Source organism: Podospora bellae-mahoneyi (assembly GCF_035222275.1).
Source record: "Podospora bellae-mahoneyi strain CBS 112042 chromosome 1 map unlocalized CBS112042p_1, whole genome shotgun sequence".
Classification (NCBI taxonomy): Eukaryota; Fungi; Ascomycota; class Sordariomycetes; order Sordariales; family Podosporaceae; genus Podospora; species Podospora bellae-mahoneyi.
The window spans coordinates 6,487,246-6,502,308 of record NW_026946359.1 but is presented as its reverse complement, the minus strand read 5'-3'; the positions used below and the strand labels follow the sequence as shown (position 1 = coordinate 6,502,308).

At 54.3% G+C, this 15,063-nt stretch overlaps 4 protein-coding genes across 4 annotated transcripts; 2 read left to right on the top strand and 2 right to left on the bottom strand.

Annotated features, from left to right (window-relative positions):
* Window positions 1-411: 411 nt before the first annotated feature.
* QC761_119260 (uncharacterized protein) lies at window positions 412-3,269 on the bottom strand. Its single transcript, XM_062875209.1, has 2 exons — window positions 2,361-3,269; window positions 412-2,290 (listed from the first exon to the last, which is right to left on the bottom strand). The coding sequence occupies exons 1-2, from the start codon at window positions 2,400-2,402 to the stop codon at window positions 530-532; spliced, it is 1,803 nt and encodes a 600-aa protein (XP_062738451.1). The 5' UTR covers window positions 2,403-3,269; the 3' UTR covers window positions 412-529.
* VMA4 (V-ATPase V1 sector subunit E) lies at window positions 2,798-4,844 on the top strand. The gene is made up of 3 exons (XM_062875208.1): window positions 2,798-3,754; window positions 3,877-4,385; window positions 4,448-4,844. Exons 1-3 carry the CDS (start codon window positions 3,722-3,724, stop codon window positions 4,596-4,598), a joined length of 693 nt encoding a protein of 230 aa, XP_062738450.1. The 5' UTR covers window positions 2,798-3,721; the 3' UTR covers window positions 4,599-4,844.
* Window positions 4,626-6,992, bottom strand: QC761_119240 (uncharacterized protein). Its single transcript, XM_062875207.1, has 2 exons — window positions 5,560-6,992; window positions 4,626-5,504 (listed from the first exon to the last, which is right to left on the bottom strand). Exons 1-2 carry the CDS (start codon window positions 6,880-6,882, stop codon window positions 4,878-4,880), a joined length of 1,950 nt encoding a protein of 649 aa, XP_062738449.1. The 5' UTR covers window positions 6,883-6,992; the 3' UTR covers window positions 4,626-4,877.
* Window positions 6,993-9,760: 2,768 nt separating this feature from the next.
* On the top strand, window positions 9,761-14,501 carry DNF1 (phospholipid transporting ATPase; the record flags this gene model as incomplete). The annotated part of the gene is made up of 3 exons (XM_062875206.1): window positions 9,761-10,228; window positions 10,294-13,466; window positions 13,526-14,501. 3 exons carry the CDS (start codon window positions 9,761-9,763, stop codon window positions 14,499-14,501), a joined length of 4,617 nt encoding a protein of 1,538 aa, XP_062738448.1.
* Window positions 14,502-15,063: the final 562 nt, after the last annotated feature.

Here is a 15,063-nt window from a genome sequence, read left to right as displayed (position 1 = left end):
CGTGAGCTGCTGGGAGATGGAGAGAGTGCATGTAGTGCGCCGGCGGACTATGTGTATCAAGCTGTCGTCGTCGTTGAAGGTAAGGGGTTGGTAAAGTGTCCATAGCAAACAAAGGGGTTGTCTTGCTGGTGAGTTGGGACAGCCGTCAAGTATGTTCGGCCACTCCCATCATGAGGTGGAAAGCTGACCACAACCAGGAGGAGTCTGCGAGGGACTCGGTGCAGGTTCTAGCCAACGCCTGAGATCACTCGCGTTGCCTTGTAGGTTTCGACTACAGGCTTCTTCGGGGGGTCCTCTCGAGGTGTCTGACCCTGATGATATCGTTTGAGTTGGCGAATTCCAAGCCAGCGACTGTTACTGACACACCGCAGACGGACTTCGTAAGTCAGCAAACAAGATAGCCAGCAACGACTAATCCCGCATCGAATGATGCAACTCAAGATAATGCATTTTTGGATATACAACTGAATTTAAGCAAAACTAACCCAACCCAAAACCCCTAATCAACGCCGGCCATGAATGCTTTCCTTTACATTGGCGGTGGTGGAGGTTCATCTTGACCACCCACAAGCCTCCTTGCCCCAGACTCAGATCTACTTCTCTCTGCTCTTGGATCTCTCGAAACACTCTCCTCATCTCTATATGTTTCCACAGGGGTATCTCTATACGATTCTCCTGCCCCACCGCCCCAAGTCGCCGAATCCTCCGTCGTCGGGAGAATCGGCGTGGTACTAGCAGACCTACTGCCGCTGCCTTTCCACCACCTCATCTTCCACAGGTTCCCCACCGCGTCCTGTAATCCACCGCCCGAGGTCTTCCTGGATGAGTTTCTTCGTGCGGTAAATCCCGGAAAGCCAGTTGACTTTCTTCTTCGCCTAAAGTCCCTCCTTGGCGAGGCTGACGAGGGTAATAATGGTTCCGTATCTGCTGGTGCATCGCCCAGAATGGGAAAGTCGGTCACACCCCTCCTTATCGCTTGACGGGCAGCGATTGTCTCCCTAGCTGGCAGCGTAGTCGACCGCCGTCTGTTCAAAACAGGGGGTATGGGCTCTGGTGACTCTCTGTCTTCGAGCTCGTCCCAGATCTCCGCTCGTTCTGTCCAGCGGTTGGAGACTGTCCTCATCGAGCGTGCCGTTGGCCTTTGTCGTGTTGGCATGACCAATGGTGATACCGGCGGTTGTTCAGCAGGGGTTTCCAAGGAAGTACGAGTTGGCTTAAAGGTTTGGTAGCTGCTGTAATGTGGTGGCGGTAGCGGCCGAGCTTCTTCCTCATCACCAAGTGCAGAGTGAAGCAGGAGCTCTTCCTCCTCTTCCTCGCCGTCCGTGTCCTCCACAAGGCCAAGACCAGGTGCGAGTGAAGACTGGCCGACACCAGGGGTATGTTGCTCGTCGCTGAGGCGCCATGACAGCGCGAGAACGCCAGATAGTAAAATAGCTGTTCCAAGGGCGATGAGACATGCGCGGAGCGGGCCTATCAGGTCTGTCTGACGGAAATAAATCAGGCCGTCCAGAATCGCGATAATGTTATAAACGCAGAAAATCAAGGGGTAAAGCACCGACGTCGAGACCAGCTTAAGCCCCCGATGAAGGTAGTAGAGTTGGCTGAGGGCCAACGTGACGAGACCCAGAACCAACATCCACGACTGCCAGTGTACAAACTGGTTGTCCCCATCGACAATTGTCCTGATGATGAGCTCCACAGCTGACTTGGCAACCAGGAGCGAGTGCGCAGATAGTATGCCACTTATGCATCCATACGCAAAACCCCTTGCCAGACGAAACCGTGTGTCCTGCATCCATGTTGTAAAATGGCTGACGAATTCTGTTGCCACCGCAATAGCAATCACTATTACCGCCTGGAACGACATCCAAATCACAAACGGCCGCCTCCCAAGCAGATCCAGCAGCTCCGTAAGCGTATGTGTCGGCGAGGGAATCGCCCCAAATATGGCAATCAAGACGGCGCCGCTGCAGACCAATAACGTCCCCCATAATGACCACCTCGTAAACGGTTCTCCGAGTATCAGGGTGGCGCAAATCGAGTTGAACACCAGTCCGGAAGCTTGTAATGTCGACAATACCGGCAGAGGGAGCATTGATATTTGGATAGAGCTCCCCAGCACGTTGGAAATGATAAACATTCCCATCCCCAGCTGCCACCTCCTCCTCCTGTAGGGCGGGCGTCTAACATCGTAAGGGCCCTTTTCGTCTTCGAGAATATGCGATTTTCGTTGGAGTGTGAGACCCAAGCTCTGAACACTGGTTGATAGAAGGCCGACTATAATGCCGAGCTGTCACCAGGGAGCTGTCAGCGACTTTCCTGCTGCGAGGTGTTTCCCATCATGTTGGAGGACAACTTACAGCAATGCTCCCGCCAGGAGACAAACCGCCTATAAGCCCCATTGCGCCAGTAGACAACCAGTCCTCCGGCGGTTCTCGAGGGCAAGTAAACGGTGTCCTATTGTGTTCGCATGGGCAATCGTTGTGGTGCTGAAATGTTGGGATAGGCAAAAGGAAAATCGGTGGTTAGGATTCGGATGGAACTAGTCGTAAATCGTAGCTGAACTGGACAAAAAAGGAAACAAAAAGAAAGAAAAATAGACGAGGTGCCCAAAGCCTGTTTACTCGAAAAATGTATTGAAAAGGTGGTAGGCGTGGAAACTCTGAATCGTGGGCCGGCGCTTCGTCGACCGTTCGCGTTGGGAAAGAGTAAAGATGCTGTGTCTGACCGCTGCCAGGAAACGTCACTCAGTGACGCTACCAGTTCCCGGGCACTCGATCAGAAGGGAGCAATGGGGTGTTTGTTGTTGCAGAAGGTTTGCAGACAGCCCGGCGTATGAGTGTTTCTCGTGTCGTTCAAATCCACAGTGGCCGAGGTCGAGGCTGGCTTACGGGGGGACTGCGATCTTGAGGCACGGTGGTCTGGGCCTGGGGAAGAGAGGCCACTAAAAAGGCCCGGCGCTGCTCCTGGTTGCGGTATGAGAGCTGTGAGACCACTGGGCCACCGCGGTCGGGTTCAGCAAGTTGTTTGCCGGGAACGGTCAGAGATGTGGTTCGCAAAAGCGGCGCATCGTGGATCTGGAGACACTTCGGACACGAGATGAGCGGGTGAGCAACGATTCGCAGACGAAACGCTGGCCTTTCTCCCGTCACTTCCACCGTGGGGACATTCGGCGACAGTGGACAGGGACAGGCCAAGACGCAGCTCAGCTGGGGCTGTCGGTGCGTGCCTGCATCACCAGGCCTGGCATGCTTTGGGCACCAGCCACATGTGCCAGCACATGCCAACATCAGGTGGCATTGTGGCTTCCATCCAAGCTGTGGCTTGACTTCCCGGTCCTTTATCTTATCAGTCCGAGGTGGGGGATGCAACGCGTGGCTGGGCTACTCAAGCAGACCCACCATTGCGAGCTCCTTGACCGGGGGCGGTTGCTTGTCAGCAGCTGTTGGTTCCAATGACATCGCAGGAGCCACAGCTGCGCGGCACCGCAACCTCCCATTGACTTTCTAATCGGCAATACCACTGCCTAGAGACATACAGCTACATTTTCCTGTGAAGGCTCACATCATCATAAACCTCCCCGCGCAAGCCTATCGAGATCATCTACAACCGCGGCCAGGCCAGAGCATATCGCATCCTCTAAACGACCCCCCTCCCGCTTGTCCTTGCGGAACCTGTATCACATAGTTCCCTACGAGTTCCAACTACAGAACCGCCCATCATGTCAAGTATTCACGCCTTGTCCGACGACCAGGTATGTCTTTTGGTTCTAGAAGCCCCCAAAACATATCACCTTTGGTGCAGCATCACCACTGGCTGCAATGGGGTTCAACACCACCCAATGGAGGGGAAGATGGCTAACGCCCCTCCCTCCAGGTCGGACAAGAACTCCGCAAAATGACCGCCTTCATCAAGCAAGAAGCCGAAGAAAAAGCCCGCGAAATTGAAATCAAAGCCAACGAAGAATTCTCCATGGAAAAGGGCAAGCTCGTCCTCCAGGAGACCGACGCCATCGACGCCGCCTACGCCAAAAAGTTCAAGCAGGCCACCATGTCGCAGCAAATCACCCGCTCCACAGTCGCCAACAAGACCCGTCTCCGCGTCCTGGGTGCCCGTCAGGAGTTGCTCGACGACATCTTCCAGGCGGCCGAGAAGAGGCTTAGCGAGGGGACCGAGGACAAGGGCAGGTACGAGGGCATCCTCAAGGATTTGATTCTGGAAGGGTTCTATGCGATGAACGAGCCGGAGCTGCAGATTAGGGCGAGGAAGGCGGATTATGAGCTGGTCAAGAATGCGATTGAGAAGGCGGAGGGGGAGTATAAGGAGAAGACGGGGAGGGAGGTCAAGGCGACGATTGATGAGGAGAATGAGGTTGCTGAGGGGAGGTAAGACGCATTCCACCTTCTATGGTTTCAGGACATCTGCTGACATGATATCATTTACGCAGCGCCGGTGGTGTGATCATTGTTGGTGGCAACGGCAAGATCGACATTGACAACACTTTGGAGGCCAGGCTGGATCTGCTGAAGGAGAGCGCCCTTCCCGCCATGCGCAAGGCTCTGTTTGGCGAGAACCCCAACCGCAAGTTCTTTGACTAAGCTTCCTATTCCTGTTTATGTTTCTTTGGGGTAGGGTTCATGACTGAGTAGTAGACAAGGAGGTGGCGGATAAAGTGTATTGTTGTTCCTATGATTCAACGTGCGTGCTGGTAGTGTTGAGCAAGCCAAAGTAGCATGGCGTGCGCGGGTATCAAGAGTTTGTATGTTTATATTACAAGGGGGCGTTCTTTTCCACGAAACCACAAGGAGGAGCAAAGCAATTCAAATACCATGCATCAACACCTACATTGTTGAACTATGACCTGCAGTGACTTTCCCCTAAGGAGTCGACGGCTCAGTCTTGGCCTTATTTTTCTTCCTCAGCATCCACTCCGTCAGGGAACTCTGGTTGACTGGCTTTTTGTCCTGATCCTCCTCGTCCTCGGACCTGAAAATGTGACCCACCGGCTTTGCCCTCGTCCTGATCACTCTCAGCAACATCGCCTCAAAGTCCTTGAGCTGCGCCTTGGCCTCCCATTTAGACGAGTGAGCCGCGCTGCCATCTGGAATCTGCGAGTACATGTTCCTCACATGGCGGGCCAGCAGGTCTACTTCGGCGTTGAACTGCCTGTGAGCGGCCTCGTTTGTCCCATCCTGTGGGGGGCAACCGTCGGCTACTGCGACGGCGATCATCTCGGACATGGCACGGAGGTTGTAAAACTCTTTGCTGTGCCTGTCGATGATGAAGTGCTCCGAGTGCTCCAGGAGGTCGAGGACGGACTGGATGGAGAAGGTTTCTTCTGGTCTGGAGCGGGCGCGTTGGGGTTCGTTGAAGAGGAAGGTTAGGGCTAGGCGGCGGCGGAGTTCGTTGAGGCGTGGGTGGGTGAAGGGGAGGGAGGAGATGGCGAGGGAGCGGAGGACTGGGGAATGGGTGTGGGAGTAGAGGGAGTCGGTTACGTCGCCGCACTGGGAGGGGGGTTAGCGAGTAGGCTGGGAGGACAGGAAAGGGGGGGAGCCTTACAAAATTGTTCCAGGCTTCCCGAGGGACGGCTCGGACTATGCGGGGAAGGCAGCCCTGAAAGTCTTGTGCCACGCCTGGGTCGTCGCGGACGATGTTGTCTATTCCTAGGCGGAGGAGGATAACCATGGCTTGGGTGAGGGAGGGGACTGAGAGGCCGTCGGCGGTTTTTGATAGAATGCGCAGGACGGTTTGCAAGGGGGTCCAGTCTCGTCCGGAATAGGGGTTCTTTCTTAGCCAGTTGCCTTGATCTTGTTGAGAAGCTGGTGCGAGGGCGTGTTTGGAGGCTCCAAGGTCTCGAAACATCTGAACGATAAGGTCGGGATCCATGACCCGCGCTGCCTGCGCTGGACAGACTCCAAGAAGTCTTAAATACTCTTCACGGAGCTTTCTAGACTTTTCGTGAAGGACTTCATCCAGAACCCAGAGGAAGATATCATCTGGTAGATCGCCCTGTTTGCTTTGGATGTAATAAGGCAGCCCATCTTCGATTATTTCCCGTCTGCCTTTTGCCTGAGCTAAGAATGACCATGGGCCCGTAGCCATTGCTTCTGGGAAGTTTGCCCTCGCCGTAATAGAGGCGCCGTCGTCGACCTGAGTCTCTTCCTCAAAGAAATACCACTCCGGCCTCACCTCCAGCGCTTCAGTCCTTTTAACAGCGAGAAGTCTCCTCCCTCTCTTAGCCTCATCCTCACTGCTGTCTAGATCCGGGAGAATAGCCTCCATGGCATCGCGAACGCCAGTGATTGGCCTGGCGCTGAACGAAGACCTGTCCTTCCTTGCTGGGGAGCCTTGAGCCATGGCAGCAGCAAGCCGCTGCTGGCTCTCATTCAATTTTCGATCCGTCTCTGCATGTTCAAGCAAGGCTTTGATGTCGTACCTGTGCTTTGTGTTGATTGTGAGTGGTGATGAGCAGGCCTCGACAGCGATTCTCTTTGCTTTTGGAGTTGCTAGCAGGGTAGAGGCCGGAGCTGGGGCCGAAGTAGGGAGAGAGGTGAAAAGGTCGGGAAACGCATCAGCGTCTGAGTCGTCCGAATCATCCTCTTCATCATCTGAGCCTTTGATCACTTCATTCCTGTCTCTAAGTTTCCTGACCGGTGGCAGTGACGAAGAAAATGAGCGTGGTGCTGAAGGAGGCGGTAGCGGTGAGGAAGAGAGTGAGCGTAGGGCTGAGGGTGGTGCTGGTGGGGACGGGGATGGTGATTGTGGTGGTGGTGGTGGTGGTGGTGGTGATGATGGTTTTTCGATTTGGGGTTGTTGGGGAGGGCTCGATGGATCCTCCACTTTTGGCTTAAAGAAGCTTGTGATAAAGGCATTACTCGACATGATGAATTATGAAGTCGCTCTGTTACTTGATTGGCCGAGTTCTTTTCCAGTGTCTCGAGATAATCCAGATCATCTGAAGCATCGCTTTGAAAGGGTGCCTTGGCGAGGCGCGTTCAGTGGACGCGTTTACAGCATATTTCGCGCCTTCCACTATAAAACCATGGGCGAGCCCCTTGGTCTGTGCTCGGCTTCTACACAGTATGGAACAAGACAAGAAAGCCTAAACCCCCATATGTGCATACCGTATTCCTTATCTCATCCTGACGGTGAGAAGGCCCTGTAGAACACGGTGCGAAGCACGAGAGAGAGGCTGAAACTCAAACAACACTGCCTCGGGATACTCTACAATCAAATCATTTGATTGGCCGAATGTAAGGTCAACTGTCTACAGCGAGATGAGTGTGTATGATAAACCGCCGCCAGTTGGCACGGAGTTTCTCAGAGAATGCCTGCCTTTCGGACTTTCACCGTGTTCGGGGATAGAAAGGGGGGCTGGGCCGCCATCTGGCATGATGCCAGCCCGCTCGGTTAACTCCGTGTCTGTTCCTTGGAGACCGAGTTTCGCAACAATGGGATTGTGTCTTCTGGGATAGCTACCGTTCCAACTCTATTTGCTGGTAAAGCAGTTGAGCAAACCTCACCATCCAGGGACAAGACCCCTATTGATCCACATATAGGGCGGTTAAGTGAGCAGGAGGTTGCGGAAGGCCAAGCACAAGTTTCGGTGCTGACTTCCTGGATTGCGATGAAACCCCATCCAGAGATCATCGACAACGGAACCTTGAGGTGCCCAATGAACTGATTGGGCTGAAGACTTCTGACCTCTGGGGCACAGTTTGAAAGGGGTTGATGTCTCACCAGCCCTGTCCCATCATGATGACATCGTCGGGAGCTAGTGATACAAGGCAACGGTTTTTCTCACTTGCGACGACCCTTGGGGCCGAGGGTTCCCAGAGGAAGTGGCTGAGGGTAGGGTCCGGTGCCGAGCATGCCGTCAGGTGGTGATCGATCTGATGGGTGAGGTGAGTGCGCAACTATTTGGGTATTCTGGTAGGCGTGGCGGTGGTGAAGAAAGCCCGCCATGTGCCATTCGTAGGCAGCGTGGCGCTGCCAACAGTCTGATGCCCAAGTTTCGGTCCGTGTCGTGATCTGAAGCACACACTGTTCGGTGTATTCATCAAGGCCGCAACAATATCTGCGCTCTTGGTGTCGGATGCGATGGTTTCCCAAAAGGCCGATTTTCGAAGTCCGCTAAGCCGTCGGAGAGCAAAGAGTGGGATAAAACCGCTAGGCGAGTTGTGCACGCCTTCTTGGCCAGCCGGGCTGCATATGTAGCGTCGTTTCTTTATGCTTCGATGCTTCCAATCGTCCAATGGCTATTCTTCGCCGATCTAAGGTGCAACGATGTCGGCACCCCGGGTCAAAGTCAAACTCCGAGATGGCGTACTGTGTGGAGACTGAAGCAAGCAGGCCCAGTAGTCGAGAAGCAACTTCGAGATAGGTGTAGAACTACAACATAGAAGGCTGAGAAGAAGGTTAGGGTCCTGTACGTGCACTATGTGCTGGAATGCCCATGGCTCTTTCTTTGGCTTCTTGTTCGGCTGGCGCGGCCACACCTTTCGTGTATTTCCAAACGTCTGAAGGCGCTCATACGGTCCATGTCTTGCAGAGGATCGTCGACCGCTTCGAGGCCCCAAATTGGAAGTTTCCTATGAGTCTCCGCTGCCCCACATTGGATTTACTAATCCACATGGACGTTGCAGCACATGGAAGGCGGTGTTCACTGCCGAGCTTTTGTGCGAGATGTCTGTTGGTGGATGGTTCGCTGTGATTTTTGTCCCTGTCTCTGGTTGAGAAAGGCGCAAGGAGGCACTGGGACTCGATGAGCATTTGACAGTGATGTACAGCGTAGCACAGGCATATGCTCCCCGTGGATTCATGCCGACAAAGAGTCCTCCAAAAGTCCCTCGAGATGAAATCATAGAACCGCCCCTACGGGCTGGCAGTTACACACGTTGGACAGCAGCCGGGCGGCTGGGGTGGGCTGGAGTGTGCTGGGTGCCCCACACTTTGTGCCGCGACGCCGTAAAATGAGAGCTTACGGACAGGGTTGCTGACCAATTCAGGGACCCGAAGTTAACGAAGTCCAGCGGGAGGGAAGAACGCAGTGTGCAGCACCGCAATCCACAGCCATCCCCATCCTGGAGCGTGTCCCCTTTTGGAGAACGTCCAGTTTCGCACCGGTTTTTCTCCTTCTTCTCCCTCCCGTTCATGCAGACCTCCCAGCAGCACATCCAGGCTTTTCCTTGCGAGCCCGTCCCCGCTGGATCATGAGGTGCTTGACGGTCTATCGCTGACTGCAACAACCCCGGCTCATCCGGTCCGCCACGTTTCTACTGCCCGTTTCGCCCTCGCGCATCAAAATCTCTCCCTGCTACATACTGCACCCTGACACCCGCGAGCCATCCCATCCCATCACGAGCACCACCAGTTTCTGCCACCGGTCCCAGTCTCGGCCAGGCTTCCCGAAGACCCCGATTCTTTCTGTTCGCCGTCGCCGCCGTCGCAACTTGAATAGAAGATTGCAATTCTTTCACCGTACGCGCCTGGCTCACAAGGAAGACGGACGGCTTGCTTGGCTTTCGAAACAACAGCACGAGCCCCAGCATCAAAGGCGCTTTTCCCCCCAGGTCCCGCCATCCTTTTGTTGGCCCCGGGCTATTTCTGCTCGACGACACGTATACGATCCGAGTTGTTGCTTTGGGTAGCCTAGGCCGTCTTCACTGCCCTGGTGTCGAATCGGTGACGGTACCGGACGGGGCCAGCCTGGCGAACGCAAGTGGGTTGATCGGGCGCTGCCCGGAATCCCCTCCTCGACATGGCTTCTCCACCAATGGCAGAAGAGGGGAACGATAACTTGGGGCCGGAAATATCGATGCAGAGGACACGATGGGCCACCCGGAAGATGACGGTGAAGAGTGGGACGAAGAAGCGTCTATCACTGATAGGCAGGAAACAACACAACCGGACCGCATCGGAAAAGAAGAGGGCATCTGGAGGAGCAGGTTCGCTACAGCAGCCCGAGGAGGCTGTCCCAGAAGAACAAGAGGTCGATACCCAGAGCGAGAGTGCGCACGACGAGGGCGGCCCTGCTCCAAGACAACTTTATTTTGGCCAGCCGTTGCCACGCGAACTCCAAGACGAAGAAGGCAAGCCGGCTCGACAGTTTACGAGAAACAAGATCCGAACGGCCAAGTACACGCCATTATCCTTTATTCCTAAAAACCTTTTCTTTCAATTTCACAATGTCGCCAACATATTCTTCTTGTTCATAGTGATTCTAGTTGTGAGTGGCCCCTGGGTTCGATTGAGCGGTCAACACTTCAGGTGTCATCGTTAACATTGTGGCAGATTTTCCCTATTTTTGGTGGTGTTAATCCTGGACTAAACGCCGTACCCCTAATTTTTATTATCTGCGTTACCGCAGTCAAGGACGCCATCGAAGATTACCGACGGACGATCCTGGATAATGAGCTCAACAATGCCCCCGTTCATCGGTTACTCGGGGTCGAGAATGTGAATGTGGAGGAGGACAACGTTTCTCTTTGGCGGAGGATAAAGAAGGCAACTTCGCGGTTCTTTGGAGCTCTCTGGCGTGCCATCGAGGGGTTATGGAAGAAGGACGAACACGCTGCCGAGGAGAAGTCGAAGTCGGTCGATCCGCGCATGTCGATTGAGACCAGGACGACACCCTGGGAGGCGGTCGCATCACCCATGTCACGAAACTCGTTTGTCTCGGCTCGAGAAGAAATTCAAATGACGCCAGTACCATCGCCGCTGCCACGAAATCATGAAGAGGCTCCCAGCACCTCCACCGCCGTGGAAAATGAGGGCCTTCTTCTCCAAGCGCTCAAGGGTGATATGATAAACCCAGACGTTCCGATCTCTGGTAAGGCCAGGTTTCACAGGGATGCTTGGAAGAGCTTGGTTGTGGGCGATTTTGTCCGTATCTACAACGACGACGAACTTCCGGCCGATATCATCATTCTCGCGACTTCGGATCCCGATGGTGCATGCTACGTCGAAACCAAGAACCTGGATGGTGAAACCAACTTGAAAGTTCGGTCCGCCCTTCGATGTGGTCGTACTCTGAAGCATGCCCGTGATTGCGAACGAGCTCGGTTCGTGATTGAAAGCGAGCCGCCTCAGGCAAATCTCTACAAGTACAATGGTGCGATCAAGTGGCAGCAAAAGGTCCCCTGGGATCCCAAAGGGGAGCCCAGGGAGATGTCGGAACCTATCAGCATCGACAACATGCTTCTCCGCGGATGCAATCTGCGCAATACTGAGTGGGCTCTCGGCATCGTTGTCTTCACCGGCCACGACACCAAGATCATGATGAATGCAGGTATCACGCCCAGTAAGCGGGCCCGCATCGCTCGCGAGCTGAACTTCAACGTCATCTGCAATCTGGGTATTCTCGTGGCGATCTGCTTGGTGGCTGCTTTTGTGAACGGTGTTACCTGGGCCAAGGACGATGCTTCGCTCGCTTGGTTTGAATATGGCTCCATCGGCTCAACGCCGGAACTGACGGGGTTCATCACATTCTGGGCTGCTGTCATCGTCTTCCAGAACTTGATTCCGATTTCCCTGTACATTTCGCTCGAAATTGTACGGACGCTACAGGCCTACTTCATCTACAGCGACATTGGGATGTACTATGATAAGATCGATCAGCCTTGTATCCCCAAGTCCTGGAATATCTCTGATGACGTCGGTCAAATTGAATACATTTTTTCGGACAAGACAGGCACACTCACGCAAAACGTCATGGAGTTCAAGAAAGCCACGATCAACGGTCAACCTTACGGCGAGGCCTACACGGAGGCACAGGCCGGCATGAACAAGCGTATGGGCATCGACGTTGAGAACGAGGCGAAGGTGATCCGGGCCGAGATCGCCGCAGCCAAGGTGAGGGCCCTGGAAGGCCTTCGTTCGCTCCACGAGAACCCGTACCTGCACGACGAGGATTTGACCTTCATTGCCCCTGATTTTGTGGAGGATCTCGCTGGTAAGAACGGCAGGGAACAGCAAGAGGCAAACGCGCATTTCATGCTGGCCCTTGCTCTCTGTCACACAGTGATCGCGGAGAAGGTTCCCGGCAACCCTCCTAAGATGGAATTCAAGGCTCAATCTCCAGATGAGGCTGCCCTGGTGGCAACCGCCCGCGATATGGGTTTCACAGTCCTCGGCTCCGCCAACGATGGGATCAACGTCAACGTCATGGGCGAGGACAGGCACTACCCGGTTCTCAACACCATCGAATTCAACTCTAGCAGAAAGAGGATGAGCGCAATCGTGAGGATGCCCGACGGCAAGATCATTTTGTTCTGCAAGGGTGCCGACAGCATCATTTACTCGCGTCTCAAGAAAGGAGAACAGCAGGAACTTCGCAAGGAAACCGCCAAACATCTCGAGATGTTCGCCATCGAGGGTCTCCGTACTTTGTGCATTGCACAAAAGGAGCTCTCCGAGGAAGAATACCGCGAGTGGCGAAAGGAGCACGACCTTGCCGCCACCGCGCTGGAAAACCGCGAGGACAGGCTCGAGGAGGTTGCTGATAAGATCGAGCGTGACTTGACCCTGCTGGGCGGCACGGCTATTGAAGACAGACTTCAGGACGGTGTCCCTGACACCATCGCTCTTCTCGGCGATGCCGGCATCAAGCTCTGGGTCCTGACTGGCGACAAGGTCGAAACGGCCATCAACATCGGTTTCTCTTGCAACCTCTTGCACAACGACATGGACCTTCTTCGCATCCAGGTTAACGAGGATGAAAGTGGCATGTCTTCGGAAGAGGATTATCTGGCGCACGCTGAAGAACAACTCGACAACGGTTTGGCCAAGTTTCAGATGACTGGCAGTGACGAAGAGCTTAAGATGGCTAAGAAGGACCATGAACCCCCGGCCGCTACTCACGGTCTCGTCATCGACGGTTTCACCCTCCGCTGGGTGCTCAGCGATGCCCTGAAGCAGAAGTTCTTGCTCTTGTGCAAGCAGTGCAAGTCAGTTCTCTGCTGCCGTGTCAGTCCCGCCCAGAAAGCCGCCGTGGTTGCCATGGTCAAGAACGGTCTCGATGTCATGACCCTGTCGATTGGTGATGGTGCCAACGATGTGGCCATGATCCAGGAAGCCGACGTGGGTGTCGGTATTGCTGGTGTCGAAGGTCGTCAAGCCGTCATGTCTTCGGATTATGCCATTGGACAGTTCCGCTTCTTGCAGAGGCTTGTTCTTGTTCACGGTCGATGGTCCTACCGGCGCTTGGCAGAGTCGATTAGCAACTTCTTCTACAAGAACATGATTTGGACCTTTGCCATTTTCTGGTTCCAAATCTACTGCAACTTCGACATCGCTTACATCTACGAGTATACCTATATCCTAATGTTCAACCTCTTCTTCACCTCGGTGCCGGTCATCCTCATGGGTGTGTTGGACCAGGATGTGTCGGACACTGTGTCGTTGGTGGTGCCCCAGCTCTATCGCCGTGGCATTGAGCGCAAGGAATGGACACAGACCAAGTTCTGGTAAGTAACATTCCCCTTTCCGCAAACGCAGTGGAGGCTCAAGCTAACGTTCACACCAGGGCATATATGGCTGATGGTGTCTACCAGTCCGCCGCTTGTTTCTTCATCCCATTCGTGTTCGTCACCTTGACGGCCACAGCAGCCGGCAACGGACTAGACATCGCAGAGCGCACACGTCTTGGGTGCTACATTGCCCACCCGGCCGTCTTCACGATCAATGCCTACATTCTCATCAACACCTACCGATGGGATTGGCTGACATTGCTCGCCATAGTAATCAGCGACATCTTCATCTTCTTCTGGACTGGAGTGTACACGGCTAGTACCTACGCTGTCACGTTCTACCAAGCCGCCCCCCAGGTTTACCAGGAGTTGACCTTTTGGATGTGTTTCATTGTCACGCCGGCTATCTGCTTGCTTCCGCGTCTCGTGGTCAAATGCATTCAGAAGCAGACGTTCCCTTACGATGTGGACATCATTCGGGAGCAGGCCAAGCAGGGCTTGTTCGATGATCCGCAGGCTGTTGCCACTGCAGCTGCCGCGTCCGAGGGTCTCGAGGGTACCTCTACGGGCTCTTCAGCCTCTTCGGGCAAGATGTCGGGCAGAAGTCGCAAGTCTAAGCACGCTCAATATGCGAGCGTGGACGAAGACAGGCGGCCTATCTATCCTCCCTCCATCGCAGCCACGCACAACACACGCGCACAGAACGGCAGCGATGGCACCAACTACATCATGCAAAACCGGCAGTCCATGGATCTCCCTGAGGCCGAGCTGGTTGACAGCATTCAAAGAGAAATTGCCGGACCTGGCCGGCCCTCGATAGACCGTGCCAGGCCGTCGTATGACCGGGTGAGGCGATCCATAGATCGGGTCCGTCCCAGCTTCGAGGCCAGTAACGACTTCACCTCGGCGGCGCGGCTCAGTAGGATTGAGTCGAGCCATTCGGCTCAAGGACTGCCGGGGCAGCGAAGGTTCAACCTGACCACGGTCAGGAAACGGGGGTTATCGGCATTCTCCAAGCAAAGCATTGAATGATTTGGTGTTGTGGAGGCGTGTTTGCTCTTGGAGGTTGAAAATTCGACTGTATATTATATTGGTTCCGGGACGACACACGCGTTGTTGCAGGGCAGCATCGCTGCTCTTTCTCTCTCCGCTGTTCCTCGATTTACCTCTGTGGTGTCTTTGAATTTTTCTCTTATTCCTTTTTTGTTCTTGATATCCCGGGTGTTTTTGCCACGTAGAGCTGTGTGGCGCACCCATCGCGCCGTTTAGAGCTTGCAGATGGTGAGGGTGGGGATGGAAAAGAGAGGAAGGGGCTGATTGGGAGGAAGGTTGTTTTGGGAGGTTGTAACTCAGAGAAGACTTGGCCTTTGGGTGGTGGCAGTGCTGGTGGTGGTGGGTGGTCAAGACAGAATACTCTCCTTTTTTGGCGAGACACAGGTCGTTTCTGTTGTTTACTGCTTTCTGAGATTAATGAAGCCGGCGTTTGGATGGTGCATTTGCAATTTTTTGGAGTTTGAACTTGCTGGGGGTGGTGGTGGTGGTGGTGGTGGTAGTACTTGTGTTTGGGGAAGAAGGGGGCAGGGTGGGCTCAAAA

Coding starts and splice junctions, on each gene's coding strand:
- VMA4 (XM_062875208.1), top strand. CDS start 3,722: ATGTCAAGTATTCACGCCTTGTCCGACGACCAG. Junction 3,755..3,876: donor ACGCCTTGTCCGACGACCAG/GTATGTCTTTTG, acceptor CCCTCCCTCCAG/GTCGGACAAGAACTCCGCAA. Junction 4,386..4,447: donor AATGAGGTTGCTGAGGGGAG/GTAAGACGCATT, acceptor TCATTTACGCAG/CGCCGGTGGTGTGATCATTG.
- QC761_119240 (XM_062875207.1), bottom strand. CDS start 6,882: ATGTCGAGTAATGCCTTTATCACAAGCTTCTTTAAGCCAAAAGTGGAG. Junction 5,505..5,559: donor GGGAAGCCTGGAACAATTTT/GTAAGGCTCCCC, acceptor CCCCCCTCCCAG/TGCGGCGACGTAACCGACTC.
- QC761_119260 (XM_062875209.1), bottom strand. CDS start 2,402: ATGGGGCTTATAGGCGGTTTGTCTCCTGGCGGGAGCATTGCT. Junction 2,291..2,360: donor CTCCTGGCGGGAGCATTGCT/GTAAGTTGTCCT, acceptor CCCTGGTGACAG/CTCGGCATTATAGTCGGCCT.